Source organism: Xyrauchen texanus, chromosome 32 (genome assembly GCF_025860055.1).
Source record: "Xyrauchen texanus isolate HMW12.3.18 chromosome 32, RBS_HiC_50CHRs, whole genome shotgun sequence".
Lineage (NCBI taxonomy): Eukaryota > Metazoa > Chordata > Actinopteri > Cypriniformes > Catostomidae > Xyrauchen > Xyrauchen texanus.
This window is the reverse complement of record NC_068307.1, coordinates 6,336,546-6,349,414: the sequence shown is the minus strand read 5'-3', so window position 1 is coordinate 6,349,414 and position 12,869 is coordinate 6,336,546. Positions and strand designations below refer to the sequence as shown.

At 37.6% G+C, this 12,869-nt stretch overlaps 1 protein-coding gene across 3 annotated transcripts in view; it reads right to left on the bottom strand.

Moving 5' to 3' along the window:
• Positions 1–12,869, bottom strand: part of LOC127626308 (IQ motif and SEC7 domain-containing protein 1-like) — a 268,015-nt gene that overhangs the window by 190,568 nt on the left and 64,578 nt on the right. For all 3 annotated transcript variants that reach the window (XM_052102021.1, XM_052102015.1, XM_052102016.1), the window contains exon 2: positions 6,269–6,304. In XM_052102021.1, the coding sequence (XP_051957981.1) occupies positions 6,269–6,304 (36 nt within the window). The remainder of the gene's footprint in view (positions 1–6,268; positions 6,305–12,869) is intronic.

Here is a 12,869-nt window from a genome sequence, read left to right as displayed (position 1 = left end):
TTTTAACACTACTGGAAAATAAAAAAGCACTCAAAACTAATTAAAGATGACAACATTTTTCCTGGTTAAAAAAAGTTTTACACCTAAAAGAAAATGAATGCTATTTTTGAAAAAAATTAAATAAATCAAAGTGGTTATTACTGCTTTTGCATGATTCTGAATCCATGACAATAGGTATCAGTATAAATACAAGACGACACCATATCTGCCAGCACAACATAAACAAAAAAATACTAAATACACCTTTTATGCATTCCATAACATTGTGTTTGTGGATGAACAAACACACTCATACCGACCAAGCCGGTCTTACGATAAGTTGTAATAGTAGTACGAGATGGCGAAATTGTAAAAGTTGGCTCGCACCAAAAATTTACGGCTTGAACCAACGAACAATTTGTAAAGCAGTTCAATGGAAAGGAGGCGGCGAGAACTGGCCTGGCGATATAACAAATATTTTAATGATTAACTTAAACAAAACACAAACACACACACATGACGGACATGTCCGTAAACGATCTCTCTCTCGACGCACCACCGTCCGCAATCGGCCTTTATCCCTCTCGGAGGCTTAATTAGCCTGATAAGGGACCGGGTGTGTATAATCACGACCCGGCCCCGCCCTCCGCCCTGTCACATTCCTCCCTCATTCTCTCAGGCAGGGGATCCCCAGCATGACGTACATCCCCCCCTCTTTTCCTGGGGGAGGGTGTGCCCTAAGCCCCGTCTGCCGGCAGTTCATCCCCGTCTACCTGGATGAGGGAGGGGACAAGAGGTGAGAAATAGAAATATAAAAAATGGGGGGGTACTTCCTGTCACAGTGTAGTACCCCCCCAAAAAACACTGTAAAAATTAAACGAGAGGGAAAAGGCCAACGCGTATCGGCTGTGAGAGAGAGAGGAGAGAGAGATGAAAAAAGAAAAAAAGGAAAAAAAAAAAAACACTTACTCGCCAGTTCTCCGATATGGCGTAGCTTGTTCCTCGGCCACTCCTCCACCCTCTAACGGACGATAGCCATGCCTCTCCGGGCCGATCGGAGGCAGTCCTCAAGCCCCTGGCGGACGGAACACCCCGCCGCATTCTCGGGGAACAGAAGGGTTCTCCCCCGCCCCTGGCAGCGTTTCTCCCACTCCAGGCGGTCGGCTCCATTGGGGTGGATAGTAGTGGCGAGAACTCTACTACGGTGTATCCCTCCTCCTTCCCGGATTTCGGTACCAGTGTAAAGCAGTTCAATGGAAAGGAGGAGGTGAGAACCGGCTTGGCAATATAAACAATATTTTAATGATTAACTTAAAAGACACACACACGACAGACATGTCCGTAAACGATCTCTCTCTCGTCGCACCACCGTCCGCAATCGGCCTTTATCCCTCTCGGAGGCTTAATTAGCCTGATAAGGGACCGGGTGTGTATAATCACAACCTGGCCCCGCCCTCCGCCCTGTCACACAATATTATTAAAATTTTTCAAAAGGTAAACCCCCAACCCACACTTAAACCTAACCATAAAGTGTAACGCCTTCCCTAAACCCAAAGCCTAAGCATTATTTTCATTGGAAAATAAACATAGTGTACCAGGGAAAAAAGAAAACGTTGGATTTAGAACGAGACGAGGAAAGAATTTCGCATACGAGTTGTCGCAAGACTATCTTGTACAAACTTTCAAACCTTCGCTAACAATACGATCCAAGGATCACATCCTCCACAGCTTAAACTGTTTTTCAATCCTAAAAAGGTTCAACATGTTGTCAAACGTTCTCATCAGTTTCAATCCACAGAGACATTAAAACAGTGACTGTAATAACACTAATATCTGACACAACAGCCAGCATCCATTTATCAGTCTTGACATCAAAGCCTGACTGAAGGAGACTTCAAAAGGTCCAGATAAGGGAGAGATATGGGAGATATGCCACTACACACTCAAGTTTGTCTCTGAGCTTTTATATCAGAGAACTGTACTTTATGCAAAATTCCTGTAGTCTCATCTTGCTCCAAATGTTAGTCCCCATATGATTTCCAGGGACAGATCAGTTGCTTAAAATCCAAACACTGGTTTCGCTGAGATATTTTTTATATGAATATTACTTACAGTATATAGTAGTTTGGACCTGGGAGCAAAGACCATATTCAAAGCTCTAAAAGGCATACCTGTGTATTTGAACTAACACATGGTTGGAGGAACAAACAAATGGAGAAATAACAAGAAACTAACGTTTCCTATCAAAATTCTGGCGTGCATCTCCATAGCCAAATCTCACATCTGGCTCATTCACATCAACACAGGAAAGAACTTAAAATGTAGATTTGTATCTGACTTGCATTTCCTATTCAACAATCTTATCAGGTTTTTCATGTAAATGAGAGAGATCCGGGGAAAAACATTGAGCCAACACTTTCTAAACAAGGCCTTTGGTTTTCACTAGAAAGGCTAGAGGGGTGCACCTTGTACTTTTTTGCCACAATTGAAGACAAATTTCAGGGATGGTAAAATGCCCCGTTTACACCTTGCACTAACATGCATTTTTGGTAATCTGATCGCTATCGGATAGCACTTGACCACATTACATGCCAGGTGAATATGCACCCAAGACGCATTGTGAACAAATTACTGAGACTACTTTCGGAGGTGGTCAGGGACGGATTCTAACTACATTCCAAATGTAAATGCAAATCCGTTATCCGGATACAACTACATAAGTAATTAATGATCTAATGAGGTTACGCATCTTACACAAATAAGAAATGTTAGAATGTTATTTTGCATTTAGAAAATTAAACCTGTTTTTGGACATTAAGACTTTTAACTTTGTGACATTATTTTTAGGGTACCACAAAATGAAAAAATTATATATTTTAATTAATCATAATTTTAAATGATTTATGAGTGATTTCAGTCAATGAATATATTTAAGCACGATTACATTTTTGTAGTTAAGTGCTGAAATTTGACATTCTATATACTTCTTTTCCTGTCAAAATGCATTTATTTCCATCTTAGGAAATACAACAATATAATTTGTAACAATAAAATGCTTTATTAACATTTTCCAAGAAAAGCCTTCCACAGTATAAAGATAGAAATGCACTAAAATAGCACCAGGTCAAGTAACATTATTAAACGATTCCCAAGGTCTAACTGGGAGGTTGACTAATTGAAAGAACTAATCTGCACACAGTTTGCATTTTCATTGCAATGGCCATTAAATATTTTAAACTCAAATCCTCCACAACCTGCCGGTAATCTCGTTATCCGCTTTCCTACAGCAATCGTGAAGCTGCGTTCACAATTTGCTTCAGTGCATCAATGCCAGAGCCATTTTGAAATCCATATGAAGAGTGCTTGCAGACAAAAATACCTCATTCTGCGTTTTGGTGATAGTTAGTGGCGACATACTAATTTAATTGTGCCTTTACATAGCCTTAAAAATACTTGATTTCTATCACAAGTCCCATCTGGGCTTGTTTTGTATATCAAATATACTTAGCATTAAGACAAACGTTCTCCATAATTTTTATCACGGAAGCGCAGAGATTCTTTAATTCACCTAAATAACAACCTCTTTCCTAGGAGAGAATGTAACGGTCAGCTAGCGTGTTATAACAATACCGCCCATAGAATGTCTATTAGAGCGCATTATGCAATTTTATGCTAAGCTTGTAGGCTCCGCTTAGTAGAAGTGCTCTAGTGTTCGTGCGTTGAAGCGTGCGTCAGTGTAATGACTCAGGTTGGACACATTACAAAGGTTCGGTCCATCAAACCAGTGTTCATACAGTGGTTTATTTATTTATTTATTTATTAATGGTAAATGCATTAATCGCAGTTAAGAAAAATTAACGCATTAAACTTATTCAATTAATGACATGTTTTAAAGCAGTAATTCTGACAGTTCTATTATTTATACATAGTTTAATAATACATTTATAAAATATTTTAAACCATTTATACACATGGCTGGTAATAAGAGAGGGCTAGGGGGCATAGACACTTTGATTTATTTGTGCCCCCTAAAAACTTCCAAATAACAAATACATTTATATATCTGAAACAGAAAATACGCAGTGTTCTTGCTCTACTATGATCTTTTCTCCACTAACTCTTACAGCACTTCACCCTAAAACTAATAAGCGTGATTAATCTGCAGCCAGATAATTTGTACATTACAACAAACTGTTGGTTTTTCATGCTTACTGTTGTTGTACAAGTCCAATGTACATCCAGAAGCGCTCCTTGAGGGAGGCGTCTTGCTTTGATGAGCACCCTGTGCTTCTTTTGCAACAATTTCCTCTGCAACGCTCAATTAGAAATTTCACTGGCTGATGAAATCTGGGATCAACAGCAAAACCCTGAGCAACAACATCTCAATGGCTCTTTTCAAGAGAAAATGCAAAGGGTTTTGTGTAGATATGTATTGAAAAGTCCCAAAATTGCCTGGGGATTTGTTGTTCCATCTAATCGAATGCATCCCAAGTCCCAAGGAAGTGCTGAGGCACATTGATTCACATGCTATAATACTATAGCACTGAGCAAAGATCTAATTAAACCTGTTAATAACCTAGTGTTGAAAAACCTGTCAATGTTCAACCAAATGGATACTGCAATTGCACACCAAAGCAGTTGTCTTTAAGGTATTCTCTCTAGCTTGTGGTGCATTACTACTGTATCTGCAAAATGAAGGATGTGCAAATCTACATATTTTTATAAAAGGGAAGGTTGTATGAATGACTAGTCGACTAGTCACTCTAATGTAAGACCTGAATAGCTAGGTTGGTTAAGTATAATATCCAGCAGACACCGATCAGACACATTTCTTAGTGAGTGTTCACACAAGATGCGTTCTTGTGTTCAATGCTTGAAGGAGCAGCACAGAATGGGCCAGAACGCAATGGTCTTGAGATGTTTTTTAAAAAAAAAAATTATTGAACACTATTTCCTACTTATCTGCATTTTACAAATGCAATTCTCATGCAAGAGACACTTTAAAAAACAACGGGAGACACGATGCAATGGCCAAAGATGTCTATCTGTCTGAATGAGTACATAGTCTACCATTTTAAAAACAGCTACTGTATAACTACTATATAAATTCCACGATAGGCCTGCAACAATTATTAAACAATAATCTGATTGCGGTTACTTGATCTAACCACTGTTATTTGAGATAACTGTGATTTTTGTGCACTTCAAATTCCAATCACATGTTAATGCCCAAATAAGTGAATATACAACTGCAATGAACAGTGTGTTTGTGTGTCATTTAGTTGAACTCATAGCGTCACTACGCCGCACCACGGATGTCAACCAGAACAGCGGAAGAGTGTGTGAATCACTCCTCAAGCGCTCTGATGCACGAGCACCCCGTGAAAATATAAAAGAACAAACATTAACTTTAATAGTGAACGTAAAAAGCTCCGGTTTCACTTTAATTTACCGCTCGTGTAATGGCAAATGTTCCAAGTCAAAGCGGGTTCATACACAGTGTTAATGACATGCAGTGACACAGAGGAGGAAATGCCCAATTACTTTCTGTGGAGTGATAAAATGATGAAACAAAAACTCAATGGTTTTGCTTCAAGAGAAATAGGGACTCGTTTATAGTATAGGTTTACACTTAATCAAAGAGCCTTAAAATAATGTATGAAAGTGAAGAAATTAGGACTGAAATATTTTACTATTGCATAATATAATATTAAATAATATAAATATAATATATATATTTATATAATTATTAAATTTAGTTTTTTTATACGAAGTTCCAAAAACAAGTGTAAATGTAAAATTTAGCTAAATTAAAGTTGATCAAAAAACACAATTTTTCATGTAATTTACAAGTTTTGGAAATCATATATCCATATTTCATTATTTATTTTATATATTTGAAGATAAATTTGAAAAAAATGACTTAAGGTGTATGAAGCACACATGCACCTTAAGAAATATGACAATATTATGTGAGAATTAATTTTGAAAGCCCTAAAAGAGACAAATAATCATCATAAATGCAATTATTTGATAATTAATCTTCAGCCAAATATTATATTATAAAATAAAAAAGTCCACAATGTCTGACTACTGAAAACCAATCTGCCTCGGATGCAGAAAATGCCACAAACATACATGAGTCAGTCATGGAAATGACATGTGTCTGCTAAACAATGTGTCTAATAGTTTGGCATGGCGATGAGAAATGCAGATCCCAGAATATCAACAGCTGGTATGCATGATGACAGCTACAGATCCACAGAGAGTGTGTCCTCTCATAACCTACCTGACATTTGAGACACGCAGGCCTTCACTTTCTTTCCTGTGGGAGAGAAAGAGAGACACAGAGTTAGAAAACTGAGCTGAAATGTGATAGAGAGACAGAGAACAAGAGTGAAAAAGACATCTGTGCAAGTGAAAATGGGGACTTTTGAGCCATCCCAAAATTTCAACAGAAAAACCCTTATCTCCCAAAAGACAAATATTGGCTTGAAAATCACAAAAAAAAAAAAACAATTCTCAAAAGTATCAAAATGGCTTTTAGATATGGTAAATAAATATGGTAATCGTTCAGTACTACAGGTAAGTGATATGTCAATCGTGTGATTGACTACAGCAGCGGCCAATCGCGTACTGCACAGTCTTTAAAAGTTGCCTTTTAGCTTTCTCACTGGGGGTCTAAACATAATGATTACTATTTACTTCTTTATTTAATTTGTATTATTTTCTTTTTTTCTTTAGACACAATTTATAATCACATGTTTATCAAACTGCACAAAGATAACTCTGATATTACAGATCTTACAGCTTCTTTTTGTGTTAAAGCATGATTTTTTGTAAAGCTGCTTTGAAACGATGTGTGTTGTGAAAAGCGCTATACATATAAAACTGACTTGACTTGACTTAAGTGAAATATATTAAATGTGCACATCTAATAGTGTCATTGAGGACTGAGCCCCCCTAAAATGTGAAATTCGAGAATCGCCTCTAGCATAATTCGATGTAAAGCTGCTTTGAAATACATTACGTGTGCTGTGAAAAGTGCTAAACAAATAAAACTGTCTGGCTTGTTTGGGCACTTGCCGGTTGTGGTTTTTGGGCTAATTTCCTCAACTACAACTATGATGACAACATGGACAGATAAATGAAATATACAGACAAAAGGTGAATTTCTCAGTGGTTTCCAAGTCTTCACTGAATGATTAATAGATACATATATATGAGCCAGTGATGAGTGTAGAAGGACAAGACATGTCTTTAGCACTTTTTTAAAACCAGCGTTCATGAGGTGCAGGTCTAATCCAGTTGAAACATCTCCAGTTCTTGAAGAGTTTCTATTTCATCTGTGTGTGTGTCTTTGTGTGTGTGTGTGTGTGTGTGTGTGTGTGGGCTTGTTTATGTGGTTTATGAGAACATTTTTTTAGGTTACAAATTAGTAATTACAAGGGTATTATGCTATAAATGTGGTTTATGAGGACATTTCTATTGTCCCCATAATTCAAATCGCTTAAAAATCATACTAAACAATGTTTTATTGAAAATGTAAAAATGCAGAAAGTTTTTTGTGAGGGTTAGGTTTAGGGGTTATGTTAGGGTTAGGGTATAGAATCTATAGTTTGTACAGAATAAAAATCATTATGTCTATGGAGAGTCCTCATAAGGATAGCTGCACCAACATGAGTGTGTGTGTGTGTGTGTGTGTGTGTGTGTGTGTGTGTGTGTGTGTGTGTGTGTGTTTGAGTTGTGATCTTGCACTGGAAAGTAACAAAAGGCATATTTTATGTTCGTTCATTTATGCAAGTTCATGGACATTTGTAATTTGATGGTGACTTCAATTAACTAGTAGGGCTAATTGTTGCAATGAAGCTTGACATCTTAATCCATAAAAACTATGCGTGGGCATTTGCTTTGGTGTTGCCACCCCTAATAGTCTTCATGCCACCTCCTTGCCACCTAATAAAAAAATCTAGATCCACCTCTGAGTCCCTTTTTGCTTTTATAAAAAAAAGTTACTACATAATAAAATTATTAAAAATGCAATTTTTCCATTTAAACTATATTTTAAACTAATTAATTAAATGTAATCCTTATGCTATAAGATTTAGTCCCTCGCATACAAACTGGTGGTTTATTGTCGGCCAATATACAATAGGTACTGCGCAGTGTCACTGTGGCAGGGCGGAGGGCGGGGGCGGGTTGTGATTATACACACCCGGTCCCTTATCAGGCTAATTAAGGCGCTGAAAGGGATAAAGGCAGATGGCAGATGGTGGTGCGACAAGAGAGAGATAGTTTACGGACATGTCCGTCATGTGTGTGTTTTGTCTTTTGTTTCAGTTTACCAATTAAACTATTATTTACATTGCCAAGCCGGTTCTCGCCTACTCCTTTCCATTGAATTACGTTACAGTCACACAGTTGCTAGTTTAACCAGTCTTGTGCTTCATTTTTCCAAGATTATAAAAATAAGTAACCTTAAAAAACTAACAGATCTGGAAAAAATAAATAAATAAATCTCGCTAACACATACAGTATATAGCGCATATATTCCACATACACTCACCTAAAGGATTATTAGGAACACCATACTAATACTGTGTTAGACCCCCTTTCGCCATCAGAACTGCCTTAATTCTATGTGGCATTGATTCAACAAGGTGCTGAAAGCATTCTTTAGAAATGTTGGCCCATATTGATAGGATAGCATCTTGCAGTTGATGGAGATTTGTGGGATGCACATCCAGGGCATGAAGCTCCCGTTCCACCACATCCCAAATATGCTCTATTGGGTTGAGATCTGGTGACTGTGGGGGCCATTTTAGTACAGTGAACTCATTGTCATGTTCAAGAAACCAATTTGAAATGATTTGAGCTTTGTGACATGGTGCATTATCCTGGTGGAAGTAGCCATCAGAGGATGGGTACATGGTGGCCATAAAGGGATGGACATGGTCAGAAACAATGCTCAGGTAGGCTGTGGTATTTAAACAATGCCCAATTGGCACTAAGGGGCCTAAAGTGTGCCAAGAAAACATCCCCCACACCATTACACCACCACCACCAGCCTGCACAGTGGTAACAAGGCATGATGGATCCATGTTCTCATTCTGTTTACGCCAAATTCTGACTCTACCATCTGAATGTCTCAACAGAAATCGAGACTAATCAGACCAGGCAACATTTTTCCAGTCTTCAACTGTCCAATTTTGGTGAGCTCTTGCAAATTGTAGCCTCTTTTTCCTATTTGTAGTGGAGATGAGTGGTACCGGTGGGGTCTTCTGCTGTTGTAGCCCATCCGCCTCAAGGTTGTGCGTGTTGTGGCTTCACAAATGCTTTGCTGCATACCTCGGTTGTAACGAGTGGTTATTTCAGGCAAAGTTGCTCTTCTATCAGCTTGAATCAGTCGGCCTATTCTCCTCTGACCTCTACCATCAACAAGGCATTTTTGCCCACAGGACTGCCGCATACTGGATGTTTTTCCCTTTTCACACCATTCTTTGTAAACCCTAGAAATGGTTGTGTGTGAAAATCCCAGTAACTGAGCAGATTGTGAAATACCCTGACAGGCCCGTCTGGCACCAACAACCATGCCACGCTCAAAATTGCTTAAATCACCTTTCTTTCCCATTCTGACATTCAGTTTGGAGTTCAGGAGATTGTCTTGACCAGGACCACACCCCTAAATGCATTGAAGCAGCTGCCATGTGATTGGTTGATTAGATAATTGCATTAATGAGAAATTGAACAGGTGTTCCTAATAATCCTTTAGGTGAGTGTATGTTAGCATTGCTGAAGTGCTGTATTGACCAGTTAGCATCCAGGACTAACTAGGTTTTTTAAATGAGTTTATAGCATACTACATGACAGAAAGGTAAGCTGCTGATATCAACCCAGGGACAGGTATGGATCCCTTTAAATTCATACAGTTCAACAATTTTTTCTTCTTCCAAATATAGCATTCTCAATTCTATAAATACCCAGTGACAATCTCATTCTCTATCAGCAGGCTCTACAGCATGTTTGCTGCTCTCTGTATGTGATGGAGAACTGTAATATTCACACATGTGACTGCTGATTACCTCAGGCATCCCCTAGCCAATGCCCTTGTTTAATAATTGACAAGTTTACCTTTGAGACAAAGCTTTGTTAGAGACTCTATGCTTTTTATTAAACTGAAGCAGCCAATGGCCTACTGTAGCTCAGAGACAGTTGTCAGAGCGCTTTACAAAATGGTCAAACACACAATATAAAATGGCCTTAAGCCAGAGGGCTGTTGAGGTGATCACTGTGTCAATATCAGTATTGTGTACTTCATCCACTTGACTGTAGGTGCTTATTTGAGGGTGGGCAATATTGACATGTCCATGCCAGTGTCGAGAAACATTTATTTGCCCCTACTAATAATTGAGTTGACTCTAAATGTGTAAACAGAATGTTAGCCTTGCCTACAGAATTGTCAAAAAGATGTAATGAAAGTGAATACTGACTGATGCTAACATTCAGGCTAACATCTCCTTTTGTGTTCCACTGAAGTCATACAGATTTGGAACAACATGAGGGTAGGGTGAGTAAATGATTACATAATTTAAACTTTGGCAGTCGTATAAGTTTCCCTCTAAACAATGATCATAATATCTTAATTTATAAGACAATTTAGCAGGGGTGCAGGCAGCCCATGAGGGCCGTAGTTTCATTATGATGGTTTAGTGAGTGTTTGTATTATAATAGTGTTGTGATCGTGCAAGGCAAATATAATACATGCAAATTAGGTAAAAGAAGCAAAAGAAGTAATTAGGCAAATGAAAGAATGCAAGAGGGGAAAAGGAGAGATTTGGCTCAAATCCACAATGTCATAAATGCACCTACACTAAACTGCAGTTTGCAGTGTCTATTAGAACAAAATGGAGCATATTGATATTACATTAATGTACTTGTTGAAATATGGCGAGGCTGTCATTTTTTAATTATTATTATTATTTAATTAAGTGCAACAATGACCACCCAGTTATTCAGTAACCTTGGATCCTAAAGTATTTGTATTAAACCATGAAAATAACAGCTCTAAGATGTATGTATCAAAACATTGTAAGCTAAATTTTTAAGAAAAAAAAAAAGACAAAAGGTATAATGACTTCATAAACTTATTGAAAATGGCAAAGCAATGATGAGTCTGTGAAGCCAATATTACTAGTACAGTGTAAACCTTAAGAATGAAAATGGCGCACTTCCGGTTTAAGCAACGCACACATCCATTTCTAATTTTGTCATATTAACATATACAGATAAAGATAATGACTTTGCTGCACACCACTAGAACAAATCAAGCCCAGATGGGACTTGTGACAGAAATTCAGTACATTTTAGCCCTTAGTAAGGTGTATTTGAATTACCCAGATGCATGTCAAGTCTGAGTCAAAACTCGGAATCAGTCATTTTTGTCTGCATGTGTGGTTCAAAGATGCTGGCACTGATGTTGCTGCCCTAACGTGAATCATGAACGCGGCTTCACGATTGCTGTAGCACAGTGGATAGACCCAGTCTGCAGGAGAGTTTAAGAGATTTAAAGACCATTGCATTGAATTTGCAACCTATGTGAAGATTAATTCCTTCAAATAGTCAACCTCCCACTTTGACTTTGGGAAACATTTAATGATAATTGAATTGGTGCTATTTTAGTGCATTTCTATCTTTATACTGTGGAAGGCATTGCTTGGAAAATGTTAAAAAAGCATTATAGTGTTACATATTGTTTTGTTTTCTTTCATAAGATAGAAATAAATGCATTTTTAAAGGAAAAGTAGTATATATAGTGTCAAATTTCAGCACTTTCAAAATCTGTGATTAATCGCGATTAACAAAAAAAAAAGAATGTGATTCGCGATTAAATGTTTGAATCAACTGACTGTATTAATTAAAATATACAATTTATTAGAGAGTATAGAGAGACCAACTTCTTTATATATTATACAACACATTCATGGAAGAGGGCGGTCGCCACTGTGCTTTTTAGCTGCAAATTTTCATTGGTAACCGCAACTACTCTGATTGGTGTGTTTCAGTTCAGGATTATGGAGTGTAGTTCTTTACTAGGAGTTCAGCTATTAAACATAATTTTATTTAAATTAAGTTTAAATGCAACATCTAACCAGGAAACTAGAGCTTACACGTGTCATTACGTTCAAAAACACTTCCCGCTTTGGCCACTGTGGGCACTGTTTTGAATTTTAGTTAGCACAGACCAAGTTTGGCTCAAGAAAAGTCAACCTAAGAATTCACAATGAGATCAGGCTGAGAAATGACAGTGACTTGTGCCTTCAACAGAAGCATATATCATCACTTACTGTCAGAGTGCATGGGAGGTATTATGATATCATTAAAAACCATTTTCTTTATGGAAAAAAATGGTTTTTACTTCTGGAACCCTCCTGTTGCACTCTAGAGCAGCAGCAGCAACAACAACAACAACAACAACAACAATCATCCCATGCAAAGTCCAAACGCATTGCACATGATTGCAATAACTTAAACATCACAATAGGAAACATGAAACCTTGGGCAGGAGATGGGTATTAGATTGGCTAGAAGACACGAAGACACATACCCTTGGCAGATATTCAATTTTCTTAAAAAAAAAAACTAAAAAAAAAAACTTATTTTTTTTTTTTGCCAGCAGAAATTCTATGCTCTCAGAAGACAGATATACAGATGCATTTTCTGCTGTTCTTTTGATTACAGATCTCACGTTAGCTCTGGTTAACCACCCGACATTTGGAATCTCATCTAAAGCTATACTGTATGTGTCTGAACAACCAAACCGGGTCAGACTTTAAATAAACTACAAATAAAACAGATAATCTGAGGTATTTTTATATTATGAATATGTATTA